Below are 17,848 nucleotides of genomic sequence, written 5' to 3'. Positions count from 1 at the left end.
CTGGCTGGCCTGGCAGGGGCATGCATGCCCAGGGGCGGGCACAGCTCCTTGTGTGGTCCTGGTGCCCCAAGCTCAGAGCCCACCCGTAGCATGGGCCTGGGAAATCAGTAGGTGTCTCATTCTGTCACCTGGGAAATGGCTGCTTGTCCTGCGTCACTTGATCATCTCTGAGGGGACACCAGGTGGATTGGTTCTATCCTAACCCTGGTGAGGCCCTGGACGAGCCTCCCTGTGACACCAGGTCCACCAGGGCCTGGACTCAGCCCCCGTGCCAGAGAGCAGCTTGGTGAGACTCCCAGTTGCTGAGCGCACACTGGGGAGCTGCCTGGCAGTGCCCAGGGCAGACGTGGGTGGATCTGTGGGTGCGGAGGAGCCTTCCTTACCTGCCCAGGAGCCCGCGGACTCTCACACTGATGAGTCTCCGTTCCGGGGAAAGTTGCGTTTCTCTGGCCGTGAGCAAGTTGACCGTAGTGTCTGTGGCTCCCTAGACAGGCTGGGGGCCTCGGGGCCCGGATCAGCCTGGCTGCTTCATCCCTGGAAGCGCAGACCTGAATGTGGAGTCTGGAAGCTCCAAGCTCCCTGACCTTCATCCCTGCGGCCTGGAAGGGGAGGGGAAAAGAGTCACATGACCAGGGTTCCTCCTGCATTGAGCCCCCAGACTCAAGAGCCTCAGTCCACCCTCCCGTCCCCTCCCCTCCTCTCCCCTCCCCTCCCCTCCCCTCCCCTGCCATGCCCTGCCCTGCCCTGCCGTGCCCTGCCCTGCCCTGCCCTCCCCTTCTCTCCCCTCCCCTCCCCTGCCCTCCCCTGCCCTCCCCTCCTCTCCCCTCCCCTCCCCTCCCCTGCCCTCTCCTCCCCTCCCCTGCCCTTCCCTCCCTGCTCCTGGGGCCCTGCGAGGACCCCGTGGGTCACGTTGGGGGACATTGGTTATCGCCCTCACGATTGCTCTGAATGTAAGAAAAACCTCCTGCGGGGACCGGGAACAGGAGCCGGCCTGTGCTCCAGGGTGAGAAGAGGGTCCCCGAGGTGTGCAGTCAGGTTCCCCCGGACGGCGACCCCTGAGAGCCTGGTCCCCACCCCGGGCCCCTCCCTGAGCGCCTCCCCTCCCACAGTGCCTGGCCGCCGGCTCCATCATCATGAACCGGGAGCTGGAGAGCATGGCCATGCGCCCGCTGGCCAAGGAGCTGACACGCAGCCTGGAGGACGTGCGGGGCGCCCTCCGCGACCAGGCGCTGCGGGACCTGAACACCTACACGGAGAAGATGAGGGAGGCGCTGAGGCACTTCGACGTCCTGTTCGCCGAGTTCGAGCTCAGGTACTGCGGCTGTGGGTCCACAGCCCTGGCTGTATGAGCTCGGGGACTGTTGTGCCACCTTCCCGGGCTCACCCTGATACTTCAAGCTGGAAAATTCCGCAGAGGGAGGAGCCAGGCGGGTTCAGGGACGCCTGTGGGTGGGGTTAAGCCCTGGAGAGCACAGCGTGGAGGTGATCGAGGGCATCTTTCCAGGGACTGGGGTGAGCATAGAGGACACAGGTGGGGATCTGGCCGCCATGGGCCTCCAGGGGGAAGGGCTTTGGAGAGGCCCAAGGGGGCAGAAATGAATGATGCCTCTGGAATGAATGAGACCTCACAGGAGGTGAGAAGAAAACGGAGGCAGCCAGGCCGGTGCGGTGGCTCACGCCTGTAATCCTGGCACTTTGGAAGGCCGAGGCAGGCAGATCATCTGAGGTCAGGAGTTCAAGACCAGCCTGGCCAGCAACGTGAAACCCCGTCTCTACTACAAATACAAAAATTAGCTGGGCATGGTGGCACACACTTGTAATCCCAGCTACTTGGGAGGCTGAGGCAGGAGAATCGCTTGAACCTGGGAGGCGAGGGTTGCAGTGAGCTGAAATAGCGCCATTGCACTCCAGCTTTGGCAACAAGAGCACAAAAAAAAAAAAAAAGAGGCCGGGCGCGGTGACTCACGCCTGTAATCCCAGCACTTTGGGAGGCCGAGGCGGGTGGATCACAAGGTCAGAAGATCCAGATCATCCTGGCGAACACGGTGAAACCCCGTCTCTACTAAAAAATATACAAAAAATTAGCCGGGCGTGGTGGTGCATGCCTGTAATCCCAGCTACTCGGGAGGCTGAGGCAGGAGAATCGCTTGAACCCGGGAGGCAGAGGGTGCAGTGAGCTGAGATCCAGCCACTGCATTCCAGCCTGGACAACAGAGTGAGACTTCATCTCAAAACAACAACAACAAGAAGAAACAAAAAACGGAGGCAGATGGTGTCTGTGGAGGTTCCAATTAATAAAAACTTTTCATCTTGTAATCTACTGGCCCCTAGAAGGAGATCAACCGATGCATTAAGGGCAGTCCTCTCCAGGAAGCGAGAGCACAGACAATCAAGTTTTATTTTCTTATCTTCCCCAGATTTTCTAAATCAGTTTTCATAACAAAAAATTAGAGTTAGTGATTTATTTATTTATTTATTTATTTTTGAGATGGAGTCTCACTCTGTTGCCCAGGCTGGAGTGCAGTGGCGTGATCTCAGCTCACCGCAACCTCCGCCTCCTGAGTTCAAGCCATTCTCCTGCCTTGGCCTCCCAAGTAGCTGGGATTACAGGTGGCCGCCACCATGCCCGGCTAATTTTTTTGTGTTTTTAGTAGAGACAGGGTTTTACCATTTTGGCCAGGCTGGTCTTGAACGACTGACCTCAAGTGATCTGCTGGCCTCAGCCTCCCAAAGTGCTGGGATTACAGGCATGAAATACCGCCCCTGGCCTAGAGTTAGTGATTTAGAAGAAAAGAAAGTGCTCTCATCTGGGGAAGGGTTGAACAAGCCATCACCTCTCACAGCCACCCGCAGGCCTCCTGCAAGCCGCTGTGCCCAGCCTGGGCTGGCTTCCGTGGCTGTCGAGGTCCACGTGGGGCTGTGGGTTGTTCACCTACCCATGCATACATTCATTCGTTTCTCTCTCGCCCATTAAGGCCAGTGCCAAGGTGGGGGATGGTCCTGCACATGGGCAGCACTGGGTCCAGGGTGGTCAGGCACCAGGGTGAGCCCTGGGAGCTGGCACAACCGTCCCCCATGGACAGGGCTGGGGTTTCAAGGGAAGACCTGTAGTAGGCCTGGCTGGCAGGAACTGTGTACTATGAAACTGCCGAAATGGGGTGGTGGTGTAGGGGGTGTGTGTGTGTGTGTGTGTGTGTGTGTGTGTGTGTGTATTTTAAGAGACAATTTCTTGCTTTGTCACCCAGCCTGGAGTGCAGTGGCACCATCACCGTTCACTGCAGCCTCCAACTCCTGGGCGCAAGTGATCCTCCCACCTCAGCCTCCCAAGTAGCAGAGACTATAGATGCATGCCACCACCACACCTGACTTTTTCATTTTTTGTAGAGATGAGGTCTTGCTGTGTTGCCTCGAACTCCTGGGCTCAAGCAATCCTCCCGCCTCAGACTCCCAAAGTGCTAGGATTACAGGTGTGAGGGCCCCTGCCCCCACCTTGCCCAGTATTGCAGCTTTAATTGAAGATGCCCCACCCTCTGTTTTGGAGAGGCCCCGCCACGGCCCAGGTGCGGCCTAACAAGTCTCCCTGTGTTTGCAGCTACGTCTCGGCCATGGTGCCCGTGAAGTCTCCCAGGGAGTACTATGTGCAGCAGGAGGTCATCGTGCTCTTCTGCGAGACGGTGGAGAGGTGAGGACAGGGATGCTTCGGGGCTGGGGGCAGGATCTGGGGAGTCCCTGCCTCACTCCAGGCCTGGGGCAGAGGGCAGCTCTGGGGGAACCTGCTGTGTCTTGGGAGTGCCCCAGATGGAAGACACTAGCCATGTCTTCCCACATTACATCCAGCTTCTCCTCACAGGTGGGAGAGGGTAGAGGCCGCCCCTGCCTTCACCTCTGCCCGGTCCCCTTGCACTGCCCCGTGGTCACTTTTCTGTCGGCCAGAAGGGCAGATCCTGCAGGTGAAGTCACATGTCAGAGGACAAACGCTAGAAGCCTCGGGCATGATGAGTTGGACATCCAAACCTTGTCACCTTCCTCACCTCCTCACTCCTCACCTCCTCACTCCTCACCTCCTCACTCCTCACCTCCTAACTCCTCACCTACACACCTCCTCACTCCTCTTCACTCCTCACCTTCTCACTCCTCACCCCTCACCTCCTCACCTCCTCACTCCTCACCTCCTCACCTCCTCACTCCTCACCTCCTTACCCCCTCACCTCCTCACTCCTCACTCCTCACCTCCTCACTCCTCACCTCCTTACCCCCTCACCTCCTCCCTCCTCACTCCTCACTTCCTCACTCCTCACCTCCTCAGTCTTCACCTCCTCACCTCCTCTGTCCTCACCTCCTCAGTCCTCATGTCCTCACTCCTCACCTCCTTACCTCCTCACTCCTCACCTCGTCAGTCCTCAACTCCTTACTCCTCACCTCCTCAATCCTCACATCCTCAGTCCTCACGTCCTCACTCCTCACCTCCTTACTTCCTTACTCCTCACCTCCTCACTCCTCACCTCCTTACCCCCTCACCTCCTCACTCCTCACTCCTCACCTCCTCACTCCTCACCTCCTCACCCCCTCACCCTTCACTTCCTCACTCCTCACCTCCTCAGTCTTCACCTCCTCACCTCCTCTGTCCTCACCTCCTCAGTCCTCATGTCCTCACTCCTCACCTCCTTACCTCCTCACTCCTCACCTCGTCAGTCCTCAACTCCTTACTCCTCACCTCCTCAATCCTCACATCCTCAGTCCTCACGTCCTCACTCCTCACCTCCTTACTTCCTTACTCCTCACCTCCTCACTCCTCACCTCGTCAGTCCTCACCTCCTCACTCCTCAGCTCCTTACTCCTCACGTTCTCACTCCTCACCTCCTCACCTCCTCACCTCCTCAATCCTCACCTCCTCACTCCTCAATCCTCACTCCTCACCTCCCCAGGCCAGGATTGGGTTGTTGCTGGGTTTTAAGTCTGCTGAACAAGTGTTTCTTTTGTGGGGGGTGGGGCGGGGGAAGCCATCAGTATTCTTCTCAGGCTTTGTACAGTAATTTGGAGTCTGGTTTTCTCAGCAGACTTTGGGGCTAAGATGTAACCTTGTTGTTTCTCTTGTTTGAGTGGTACTTTGGTGTTTGGAAGATTTGAAATGGACTAATATCACATTGTATGTTTGTTATTTTTAAAAAGCAAATTTTTACTATTTATGCTTTGAGAGATATTTCAAATTATCAGAAAATAAGATGACAGGAAATTCCTTTTATCTTGAAAAGGTGTGACGCCAGCAGGCCTGCTCACGAGGTGCAGGAAAAGCCCTGTGCAGGCCCGGGTGGGGGGAAATAAAGCTGGTTTCTCAGGGAAGTGTTGAATTGTTTGGGGCAGCGTTTTTGTTCTGTGTTCATTCTTGACACTGGAGTTGTTTCAGTTTCCTGGCTGAGCAGAGCTGTCCTCTGGGTTGCCTTACCTTCTTTGCTGGGCATCATAGCTGTCCTCACACATCCTCCCTGCCCCTGCCTCCTGGGACAGAGGTGGGGACTGGCAGATGGAAAGGTCAAGCTGGAGCCACCTGCCAGGGCATTCAGGGAAGTGCGTGGCCTTTTCCTGCAGCCCCAGCCCCTTGCACATACGAGGACCGGGGGTGGCATGTGTCACCTCTTGATGTGGCCACCACGCGTGACCGCAGGTGCAGACTGAGCGCACTGCCCATCCCTGCTGGGGTCTGACCTGTGGCTGCGGTGGACCAGCCCTCACGCTGCTCACTGTCCCTCTCTCCGGACAGGGCCCTTGACTTCGGGTACCTGACCCAGGACATGATTGATGACTACGAGCCTGCCCTCATGTTCAGCATCCCCAGGCTGGCCATCGTGTGGTGAGTGCCTCCTGTGCCCAGGCCCTCTGCAGAAACCTGCAGGACGGGCAGGGCTGACGGTGCCGGGTCCCGTGTGGGTGCTGTTCCATGGCGCCTCTACCGCACAGTGGCCGCTCGGCTGCCCCAGGTCAGTCACCAGGCAGGCCTGCTTTCGGCCCTCAGCAGACCAGGGACCACGTGTCCTGAGTGCCTTCTGTTCACCTTGCTGGTGAGGGAGGCTCTGTCACCCTAGATAGGGCAAGGTGGCATAACACCTGGCACCTGGCACTGGACAGGTGAGATCGACATGTGAGCTCATTAGTCACAGGAGACCATGAGGGTCACACAGGGCCATGCTCGGAACAGAGTGGCCTCACAGGGGCTGTGGGAGGCAGACTTGGTTGTAACAAGAGGAGGAGGTGCCCCCTGGTCCCTCAGGAGGATGTGATTGGCTTGTTTGAATGATTTGGGGGCTGGGAGGGAGGTGAAGCTCATTGGGTTGAAGGGCAGGTGGGGGCAGTCAGTCTGGCTGCGGGAATAGCTGTGTGGAGCCTTTCCTGCCAGTGGGGCCCATCTGGGAGAGCAGGGAACTCAAGGCAGCCTGTAGGGCCCTGTGGGGCTCAAGGACATGAAAACAGCACATGGAAGCTCAGGCCTGAAATCCACCGAGGCAGGAGGCATGGGGTCACCCGCTCAGTGTCTCTGAGCTGCTTGGGGCCAAGGTCAGAACCCAGGGGTTCTGGGGCTTGGCCCATGCTGCTCAGCCACACCCTGACTCTAGACGGGGATTCCCCATGCCCCTGCCAGGCGGATGGTCACGGGGGCGGAACAGTGAGTGGGCCACAGAGAGCTTAATGGAGCTTGCAGCTGGCGGGGAGTGGGGAGGGTCCAGTGGGCAGCGGCCTGCAGGTGTGGGACTGGGCAGAGTAGGGGATGGGGATCCCTTGAGAGAGATGCCCTGTGGAGATGTGGACATCAGTGAAGTGGTCAGGGAGTGTGCGGTGGGCACAGAGGCCAGGACTGGCCCAGGCTCAGGCCGTGCTGAGGACCCCCAGGGAACCCCGGGGCACAGGCACACGTGGCAGCGTGCTGGGGTCAAACATGGATACCCCTCCCGTGGGAAATGGGGGTGCAGAGGTGGGAGCATGTGGGGCGGTGGCAGTGCAGTGGGCTGGGGCCGGTGGCCAGGCCTGTAGGGGACAGAGGTGCTTAACCCCGGGATGTGCCGATCACCCCTTGTTGGAGCGGGGAGCAATGGGGGCTGCTGCCGGGACCAGTCCGGACTCCCCTGGGCCAGGCTGCCCACTCGCCTAGGTCCTGGGCGCCACCTCCTCAGGGAGGGCTCCAGCGTGGTCTCTATCTGCCGGGCCCTGGCTCCCCAGAGTCCCCTCCAATAGCTCAGGGCCTGGCCTGTTTCCTGCACTGTTCTTCACCTGTCCTCACAGAGGTTGCGTCTTTCAAAGTTAGCAAACCAGAGACAGCGAGCCTCACATTGCGCCAGAGGCAGGCTCGGAGGCAGGCTCGGATATCCTCCTCCCGTTAGAGTCGGGGAACTTCCCTTCACCTGAAGACCTCGAGGCTGGAGGGCAGGGTGTCCCCAGTGGCCTCCAAGGTGGCTTGAAGGGAAGTGTCCTGGTGGGGAGAGGCTACCCGGAAGCTACTACAGAGCACCCCTTCCCATGGGCCACAGGATTTGGTGACATTGTTTTTCTTTACTAGACAAGTGTCTCTCTGTGGCCAAACTCACTTTGAAGAAAATGACAGGCAATTTTGGTCCTTATTCTTCTCTTTGTTTAAAAAACACAACAGCAAAGATCCGGTGAGCCGGCCTTGTCTCCGCCAGGGCGCAGGGCGCGGTGAGCCTTTCCCTCGGGTACAGGTGTCTCCTTGTCCCAAGGGCACTCACAGCAAATGAACAGCTCTGCTGTCCTTGTAGAAAGTTCTCCGTGCGTGCTTTGAGGTGTGGCACCAAGCCACCTGCCCACTCACGCCCACTCATGCCCGTGTCAACGCACTGCTGAGGCCCTGGCTGGACTTCCTCTTAAAGGTCGGGCCTGGTGTGTGCCGATGACCCCAGGTGACCCTCCCCGCAGGCCGCACCCCAGGCACACTGTGTTTCTGGACTTTCACACTGAGTCTGCTGCCCACGTTTGCCGAGTACAGGCGACCACAGAACAGCAGCCGCTTCCCACCAGTATCATCTGTGTCCTGTTTGCCGACCTCAGTCCACCTGCCGGTGGCCAAACCTCTGCTCCTCCTTCTGTCCTGAGCTCTCATCCTGGGAGGCAAGGGGAGGCGGGGGGAGTGGGGGACTGGGGAGGGGAGGCCAGGGGAGGGAGGTTGGGGGAGTTGTTGGGGCAGCTGGGGGAGGGAGGTGCAGGAGTGTGGGGGGTCAGGGAAGGGCAGCAAGGGAGGCCAGTGCTCGTTGGGAGGCTGAAGGAGGGAGGTGGGGGAGGGAAGCCGGGGCTTCTGTTGGCAGAGGCTTTGTCCCGTGGGTCCCCTCCTGGAGGCACTGGTGTGGGGTCCTCTCCAGCTCAGGACAGAGGGAGAGCCTGGAAAGGGAGTGAGGGACCCCCAGGAGGTGAAGGAGGGAGGAAGGATGAGCAGGCACAGGAGCCCAAAGCCGGAGTCCAGGGAGCAGGCCTGTCCAGGGGGGTGGCCAGCTGTGAGCCCCCCAGAGGCAGGCATCTAGCTGCAGAGCCAGGCTGCGGATACGAGGAACCGTGGGGTGCACCAGGCTGCCACTGCAACCCCTCTGTGTGGCGAGCCTCCAGCAGGGCAAGTGAGTGCTGAGTGGGAGAGTGCCGAGCAGGCAGCTGTTCCTAAGGCCACCCCTCGGGGATGCTCACTGGGGCCTTGCAGTCCTGCACCACCAGTGGCTCCCGGTCTTCTTCCTCGTCGTCCACAGCAACCGCTTTGAGCCTCACAGGCAGAAGCCACAGCTGCCCAGGGTGGGGCCCAGAGCCTGCTCCTTCTTGTGTTCACTCAGCGAGCAAGTATTGAGTGCCTGCTGCATACCTCACCCTATGCTTTTAGCAGGGAGATGGACAGGTGGGCTGACCACAGGGCTGTGGAATGTTCTGGATGCTGGAAGGGGAACTCAGTGCAGGGACCCGATGGGGTGGACAGGAGCTGGAGGCATGAGGGAGAGGCTCACCAGGGCAGCTGGCCCAGAGGTGGGAGCCGTGCAGGTGGCGGGAGGGGGGCACATTGGTGCAGGTGGTGTGTGCTCAGGGGCGTGGCCAGGGCTCGAGCAAGGACCAGGGGCCACAGGAGCTTCTGCAGCAGTGAAGACCCCTGTAGCCGGCATTCCTGGGCCCACACCCTCACAGGATCCTGCCTCTGTGAAGTGGGCATCCTGGGACCCCCAGGTGACCCCCAGGGAACACTGAGAGCAGAGGGGAGGCGGGGGCGCTGAGCGGGGCAGGAGCTGGGGGTGGAGCTCCTCTGTGGCTCTGCCCGTGACTCTGCTGGTGCCCAGGAGCCCCAGTCCCTTCTCCAGTACACCGTGTCACAGAACTGTGATGCCACATTGACCAAGCACAAGCTGCGGGCCAGGCTCCGGCCCCCTTCTGAGGGGCTTCCAGTGGCAAAGGCTCTGCTGGGGGTCAACAGCTGGAGGTGGCAGAACCAAGCCCAGCCAAGGGTCTGAGCCTGCTGCTCACCTGTGACACAAGAAAGCAGAAACTCTAGCTCTGTGGCCGGCAGAGGAGGCCTGCCTGGGGCAGAGGCAGTGGTAAACCGAGGCCTTCAGGTTGGCACGGGGAGGTGGAGGGGAGGGCTGGGTGGGACCCTGCCCCCTGTTTAGGGTGCAGCCTGGCAGAGTCTGGCCTTACCAGGCAGTGAGGACAAAAACTGGAGGTCATCCCTGTGGGGACTTGCTCTGAGCCGCAGGAGAGGGGCCCCACTTGCCCTGAAGCCCTCGGCCTGTCCCCTCCCTAAGACCTGCATCCAGTCAGTCCCTTCTGCCGGTGGAGACAAGCATCCTGAGGAGAGTGTCTCCACGAGGCTCAGACTCTTCGACAAACTGGTTTTACTTTTGGGGATTTATCTTAAAACAGTTTCTTTTTTTTTTTTTTTTAAACTTTTTATTTATTTTTTTAAATTAAAAAATAGAGACAGGGTCTTGCTATGTTGTCCAGGCTCGTCTCAAGTTCCTGGGCTCTAGCAATCTGACTGCCTTGGCCTCCTAATGTGCTAGGATTACAGGCGTGAGCTGCCGTGCCCAGCCCCGGCCTTAAAACAGTTCCTTTAAAGGAAGAAATGAAATAAAACCTCTAGACCCAGTGGTCACTTCTCAGTCCCCATCAGCACAGAGCTGGCTGCTCCCGTCGCTGTGACTTCGCCCGCCCGCTGGTCTACACTCACAGCTCTGCTTCGGGTGCTTCCCAGACCGGAACTGTGCAGAACCCAGGCCCCTCTCCTCTACCCCTCCCTTCCTCCCCAGGCCCCTCCTTCCAGCCCATCCCAGAACATGTCCAGGAGCCACCGCCCCCATGGCCTGCGGGATGGTTGCCAGATCCTCTTCAGGGGCCCTCGCCCATCCACCTGTGTCAAGACAAGGTGTCATCTCGGCCCTGCTCAGACCCTTGCCGGAGCTCCCACTGTGATCCACCTGCACCCACACCCAGCCTCTGCCCAGTCCCCGTGCACCCGCTGCCCTGATCTCCACCACGCTGTCCCCTTCGCTCCAGAGTCCCTTTGGCTGTCCTATCCCTACTGCCTCACTGTCCCCTCCACTGCACTGTCCCCTTTTCCATGATGTTTCCTCCTCTGTCCCCTCTGCTCCAGTGTTCTCTTGGCCATTCCATCCTCTCCACCATGCTGTCCCCTTCACTGCACCGTCCCCTCCTCCATGCTGTCCCCTCCTCCATGCTGTCCCCTTCACTGCACCGTCCCCTCCTCCATGCTGTCCCCTCCTCCATGCTGTTCCCTCCTCCATGCTGTCCCATCCTGTGTGATGTCCCATTCTCCATGCTGTCCCCTCCCCTATGCTGTTCCATTCTCCATGCTGTCCCCTCCCCTATGCTGTTCCATTCTCCATGCTGTCCCCTCCTCTATGCTGTTCCCTCCTCCATGCTGTCCCATCCTCTGATGTCCCATTCTCCGTGTTGTCCCCTCCCCTATGCTGTTCCCTCCTCCATGCTGTCCCATCCTGTGTGATGTCCCCTCCTCCATGCTGTCCCCTCCTCTATGCTGTTCCATTCTCCATGCTGTCCCCTCCCCTATGCTGTCCCCTCCTCCATGCTGTCTCTTCCTCTGCAATGTCCTCTCCCCCGTGCTCCTCTGCACTGTTCCCTCCTCCATGCTGTCTCTTGCTCTATGATGTCCCCTCCTCTGTGCTGTCCCCTCCTCTGTACTGTCCCCTCCTCCCTGCTGTCCCTCCCTCTGCGATGTCCCTACCACTGCACCGCTCATCCAAGCCCATCTCCCACCAGCATGTTGCGTGACTTACTCTGTTATTTATTTTTCCACGTTATTGAGATAAAATTCATTACCCTATGACTCACCCATCTAAAGTGCACAGTCATTTTTGGTACATTCAGAATTGTGCAGCCATCACCACAAATTTCGTGACATTTTCATTACTCACAATGATGTCTCTTACTCCTGAGCGGCCACCTCCACCCCCGATCTCCTTCATCCTGCCCCGTAACCCTGGGGAACCACAAACCTATTTTCTGTTTCTATAGATTTACCTATTTGGGTTATTCGTATAAATGGGATTTCTGTTATTTTTGTGTCTCCCCCACTAGACCATAACTCTTATTCACTGATGCACCCTGAGTGCCTGGCATGTCCTAGCACAGTAGACTTTTACAGAATTTTGTTGCATTGATCTGATGGGGCACAAATATATATCCACAAAGATTATCCCTGAAGTATTACTTGTAATCATAAAAATTTGAGAAGGGATGGATATCCAGAATTGAGGGATTGGTTAAAAACAATACTCTAGCCATTTAAATAATGATGGAGAAAATCTCCTAATGCTATGCAAAAACATCCCCAGTGTATTAAGTACAAAAATTGTTATCAAATAGTATGTCTCTATTTTACAGCGTTCCTTAAAATGATAGATAACACTTTTGTAAACAGAAATTAAGGCAATAAACATTCTTCTTTATTGTGGTAAAATATACATAACAAAATTCGCCATTTTGACCCTTTCTTAGGGTTTTAATGGCAAAAATTGCAATTACTTTTGCACCAAGCTAATATATAGGATTTATCCCCTTGTGACTGTCTTATTTCACTTCACATAATATTTTCAAGCTTCCTCCATGCGTAGCATGTGTCAGAATTTCCTTCCTTTTTAAGGCTGAATAATATTCCATTGTATGTAATTAGGTGTTATTTTAAATAAGGAATTTGCAATAACATTCAAAAGAGTAAAATGCCTAGGAATAAATTTAATCAAGAAGGTGAAAGACATGGATGCTGAAAACTAAAAAACATTGCTGAAAAAATTAAAGACATAATTAAACAGAGAGACATTCCATGTTCATGGATGGGAAGACCAATACTCCATTAAGTGATCTACAGACGCAATGCAATTGCTGTCAAAACCCCACTGGCCTTTTGGTTTTGCAGAAATGGAAAAGGTGTTCTAAAATTCATATGGAACTGCAGTGGGCCCTAAGTAGCCAAAACAATATTGACAAACAAAAACAAAGTTGGAAGATTCATACATCCTGATTTCAAAACTTACTACAAGTCAAAACCTATGGTACTGGCATAAAGATAGATGTATAGACCAATGGAATAAAATTGAGAGGCCATAAATAAATCCAAACATCTATGGTGAACTGATTATTGACAAGGGGGCCAAGATCATTCAATAAGGAAAGAACAGTCTCTTCAAAGAATGTTCCTGGGGCAACTGGATAACCACATGCAAAAGAACAAAGTTGTACCCTGCGATCGTTAACTTCATGTGTCATCTTGGCTAGGCCACATTACCCAGATATTTGGTAAAATACCAGTCTGAATTTTGCTGTGAAGGTATTTTTTTCTTTTTATAATGATAAACTGGCAATTTATAATTGTGCAGATTTATAGAGTGCAAAGTTGTATTATAATCTATGAATGCAGTCTGGAATAATTAAATCAAGCTGGTTAACATATCCATCACCTCAAATAGTTAACATTTTTTGAATGAGAACATTTTAAATTTACTCTCTTAAAATTTGGAAATGTCCAACACTCTGTTTTTGACTGTATTCACTATGATGTGCAAAGAACTCAAAAAAAGAAGAAACATTCTTCTAGTCTGAGATTTTATACTCTTTGGCCATTCCCCACACCCCCAGCCTCTATAACCACTGTTCTGCTCTCTGATTCTGTAAGTTCAATTGTTTGAGATTCCACATGTAAGTGAGAACATATGGTATTTGCCTTTCTGGGTCTTAGTTATTTCACTTAGCATAATGTTCTAAAATTCCATCCAATTCTTCACAAATATCGGAATCTCTTTTGTTTTTAAGGCTGAATAGTATTCTATTGTGTATATATATATATATACCACAATTTCTTTATTCATTTGTTAAACGCTTAGATTGATTTCATATCTTAGCTACTGTGAATAATGCTGCAATAAACATGAGACTACAGACATCCCTTCAACAAACTCATTTCAGATGTTTGGGGTAAATACCCAGAAGTGGGATTACTGGATCATATGGTAATTATATTTGTAGTTTTTTGGAGGAATCTCTGTACTGTTTTCCATAATGGCTGTACCAATTTACGTTCCTACCAGTGGTGTGCAAGGGTTCCCTTTTCTCCACATGCTTGGTAACACTGATCTTTCATCTTCTTGATAAAAGATATTCAGACAAATGAGAAGTGATATCTCATTGTGGCTTTAGTTTGCTTTTCTCTAATGACTAGTGATGTTGGTCATTTGTCTTCTTTTGAGAAATGTTTTTAATCACTGAAATGCAAGGATGGTTCAAAATACACAAATTGATAATTGTGATACATCACATTAATAGAATGAAAAAAACCCATATGATCATCTCATTAGATACAGAAAAAGCATTTGATAAAATTCAACATCCTTTTATGATGAAAAAATCAGCAAATTAGATGTAGAAGGAATGTATCCCTTCAAGAGTACCATTGAGTGAAAATGCAAAAAAAAAAAAAAAAAAAAAAGAAAGAAAGAAAGAATGTGCCTTAATACAATAAAGGCCATATTTAATGAGAAGCCCACAGCTAACATCATACTCAATGGAGAAAAATTGAAAGCCTTTCCTCTAAGATATGGAGCAAGGCAAAGATGCCTACTCTTGCCACTTCTATTAAATATAGTATTGGAAGTCCTTGCCAAAGCAATTAGGCAAGAGAAAGAAAGAAAAGGCATCCAAATAGGAAAAGAAGTGAAATTGTTACTGTTTGCTGGCAACTTTAAATATATATATTTTATTTATTATTATTATTGCTATTATAATATATTTTGAGACAGGGTCTTGCTCTGTCACCCAGGCTGGAGTGCAGTGGCACAATCTCAGCTCACTACAGCCTCCACCTACCAGGTTCAAGCGATTCTCCTGCCTCAGCCTCCTGAACAGCTGGGACTACACGCATGTGCCACCATGCCCAGCTAATTTTTTTTTTTTTTTTTTTTGAGACGGAGTGTCACTCTGTTGCCCAGGCTGGAGTGCAGTGGCACGATCTCAGCTCACTGCAGGCTCTGCCTCCCAGGTTCACACCATTCTCCTGCCTCAGCCTCCCGAGTAGCTGGGACTACAGGTGCCCACCACCATGCCTGGCTAATTTTTTGTATTTTTAGTAGAGACAGGGTTTCACCGTATTGGCCAGGCTGGTCTTGAACTCCTGATCTGGTGATCCACCTGCCTCGGACTCCCAAAGTGCTGGGATTATAGGTGTGAGCCACCGCACCCGGCCGGCAACCTTATCTTATATGTGGAAAACCCTACAGACTCCACAAAAAAACTGTTAGGACTAATAATGAATATAGTAAAGTTCCAGGACACAAAATCAACACACAAAAATTAGTAGCATTTTTATACACTAACAATACACTATCTGAAAGAAGAAATCAAGAGAATAATCTCATTTACAACAGCTACAAAAAAATACTAAGGAATAATTTTTATCACGGAGCTGAAAAACCTGTGCACTGAAAACTATAAAACACCAATGAAATCAATTCAAGAAGACAAATGAAAGATATTCCATGTTCATGGATTGGAAAAATTAATATTGTTAAAATGTCCATACTACCCAAATAAATCTACATGTTTAGTGTAATCCCTTTCAAAAGCCCAACATCCTTTTATTTATGAAAAGAGAAAAAATCCTGAAATTCATATAGAACCATAAAAACCCACGAATAGCCAAGGCAATCATGAGCAGAAAGGACAAAGCTGGATATACCACACTACCTGATTTTAAACTTTACTACAAAGCTATAGTAATTTTAAAACAGCTTGGAATTGGCAAAAACAAGACAACAGGACACATACCAGTGGAACAGAATAAAGAGCCCAGAAGCGAACCCAACTAATTTTCAACAAAGGTGCCAAGAAGACAAGGACAGCTTCTTCAATAAATGGTGCTGGGAAATCTGAAATTTTCGCATGTCAAAGAATGAAGCTAGACCCTTAATCAACTCAGAATGGATTAAAGAGCTAAATATAAGACCAGAAACTCTAAAACTACTAGAAGAAAACTTAGGGGAAAGACTACACAACATTAGTCTGGGTAGTGACTTTTTGGATTTGGCCCCAAAGTGCAGGCAACAAAAATAAATATAGATAAATTGGATTACATCAAACTGAAAAGCTTCTGCATAGCAAAAGGAAGAACAGGGTGCAGAGACAACCTATGGATTGGGAGAAAATATTTACAATTCATACATCTGATGGGTTAATATCCAACATATATAAAGAACTCAAAAAATTAAACAGCAAGAAAACAACAACAACAACAACAAAAATGGGTAAGAGACTGGGTTTGGTGGCTCATGACTGTAATCCTAACACTTTGGGATGCTGAGGCAGCAGAATAGCTTGAGGCCAGGAGTTTGAGACCAGCCTAGACAACATAATGAAACCTCGTCCCAACGGCAAAAAACCAGGTGTGGTGGTGTGTGCCTGTAGTCCCAGCCACTTGGGAGGCAAAGGCAAGAGGATTACTTGAGCCCAGGAGTTTGAGTTTGCAGTAAGCTTTGATCACGCCATTGAATTACAGTCTGGGCAACGGAATGAGACTCTGTCTCTTAAAAAAAAAAAATGAAAAAGTAAGATTTAAAGACAAAGGGAAAAGGAAAAAATGTGAGTAAGGGAACTGAATATACATTTTCACTGAAGTTTTTAGAGCCATGAATGTATTTTTGCACAAACGCTTTTATCATGTGCAATCGTTTTTTTGTAAACGATTTTTTGTAAAGCCAGCAGAGACAGGTTAGAGTGATGTTTTCACCTGAGTATATGACAGAAAAATGTTTGAATCATTATTAGTTTCTTGTACTGGCAGTATTAATCGGGAAGAAAGTGGTTGAATAGAGAATAGTAAGAGCAAGGCCATTTAGTCAGTACTTTCACATAGGGCTTGGTCATTTGCAACAATAAATTTGTTCATTGGCAGGATTTCCCACCAAGTTAGTATAGATTCTATGCTATTTGACAAAAGATAGCAATAATAAAGTTAATTTTTTTTTTCTCTTCAGCATTTGCTTTAAGAGAAAAATCCTGAAGCTTGTAGGGATTTCTGATGCCAGGAAACCATGAAACGTGAGAGTATATTTAGCAATCAGGGTGACTTAGCTCATGGTAATTGGCACGTGTATAGTTATAATTTGCATTCTAGTTATTTAAACTGAGATATTCTTGATCAGGCTGAACACACTGTGAGTAGAAGATTGCTTTCCCTGAGAAATAAGATAGAGTCTTTGGAGGATGGCCTTGGTAAACTGGTAGGTCAGCTTCCTCTGGATTTTGGCGATTTCTCTAGTTCTTCCATCATTCCTCAGGGCCCTGGCAATTTTCTGAGTAAGTCACGGGGTTCTGGTTGACTTTTCTTTTTCCCCGAAGGTTTTCCCTAAAGTTTTTCTTTATTTTTCAATATAAATGGAAAGATGTCTTTGGTTTTATCTACCCCTGGATACAAGATGCCATCTTGGCATTACGTGGGAATTCGTGAAGGTATTAAAATGGTCAGAGCTTCCTCCTGCTACTATGGTTCTCCAGTTATACACAGGTTCCTCTGTGGGCAACACTTCTTAGCAGATGGAATTTCCTCTGACGTGAGGACAGTGGTTGATGAAAGCCAGGTCATTTTTGTCATCTGGGGAGGACTGAAGATCAGTTGAATGTTACATCAGTACCTCAAAAGCACCTTCAAATGCTTCACCCAGCTTGTCTTGTTCAACACAAGTCATGCTTCCTTGAATGGATGATTCTTCCCATCGGTGTCCAATGTAGCATCCACTGTACAATGTGGATACAACCTTCCCTGTCCTCTGAAACGCATGTCAGCACTACCCTGCTGTGAGTATTTTAAAGATGAGATTAGCATTTAAATCAGTAGACTCTGAGTACAGCTGACGACTCTCCGTGATGTGGGTGGGCCTCATCCAATTAGTGGAAGGCCCTGAGAGAAACAGACTGAGATCCCCAAGTAAGAGGGAATCCGGCTTCCAGACTCCTTGGATTGGAGCTGCCATGTCAACTCTTCTCTGGGTCTCCAGCAGAATTTGGACTTGCCAGCCCCCACAATTGCATGAAATAATTCCTTAAAATAAATAAATCTTTCTCTCTTGTTCTGTTTCTCTAGAGAACTTTGATACAGAGGGTAAGTATTCCTGTTCTCAGATTTTTCGATGGATTTGACATCAAAAGCACCACCACAAAAAGATAAAAAGAGAAACTGGACCTCATCAAAATTTAAAATTGTGATGCATCAAAAGATATTATAAAGAAAATGAAAAGACAACCTAAAGAATATTTGCAAATCATATATCTGTTGAAGATTTAATATATAAAGAACCCT

The 17,848-nt window shown here is 51.0% G+C and overlaps 1 protein-coding gene and 1 pseudogene across 4 annotated transcripts in view; one reads left to right on the top strand and one right to left on the bottom strand.

Annotated features, from left to right (window-relative positions):
- Nucleotides 1–17,848, top strand: part of ZFYVE28 (zinc finger FYVE-type containing 28) — a 153,319-nt gene that overhangs the window by 76,979 nt on the left and 58,492 nt on the right. For 2 of the 4 annotated variants that reach the window (XM_025386747.1, XM_025386749.1), the window contains exons 4-6: nucleotides 1,110–1,312; nucleotides 3,593–3,682; nucleotides 5,759–5,848. In XM_025386747.1, the coding sequence (XP_025242532.1) occupies nucleotides 1,110–1,312; nucleotides 3,593–3,682; nucleotides 5,759–5,848 (383 nt within the window). Of the gene's footprint in view, nucleotides 1–1,109; nucleotides 1,313–3,592; nucleotides 3,683–5,758; nucleotides 5,849–12,421; nucleotides 12,742–17,848 lie in introns of those variants that run through there. The other 2 variants (XM_025386750.1, XM_025386748.1) reach the window with 2 other exon arrangements.
- On the bottom strand, nucleotides 16,603–17,237 carry LOC112625472 (annotated as a pseudogene).

The sequence above is a fragment of the Theropithecus gelada genome, chromosome 5 (genome assembly GCF_003255815.1).
Source record: "Theropithecus gelada isolate Dixy chromosome 5, Tgel_1.0, whole genome shotgun sequence".
NCBI classification, from domain to species: domain Eukaryota; kingdom Metazoa; phylum Chordata; class Mammalia; order Primates; family Cercopithecidae; genus Theropithecus; species Theropithecus gelada.
This window is presented reverse-complemented; position numbering and strand designations above follow the sequence as displayed.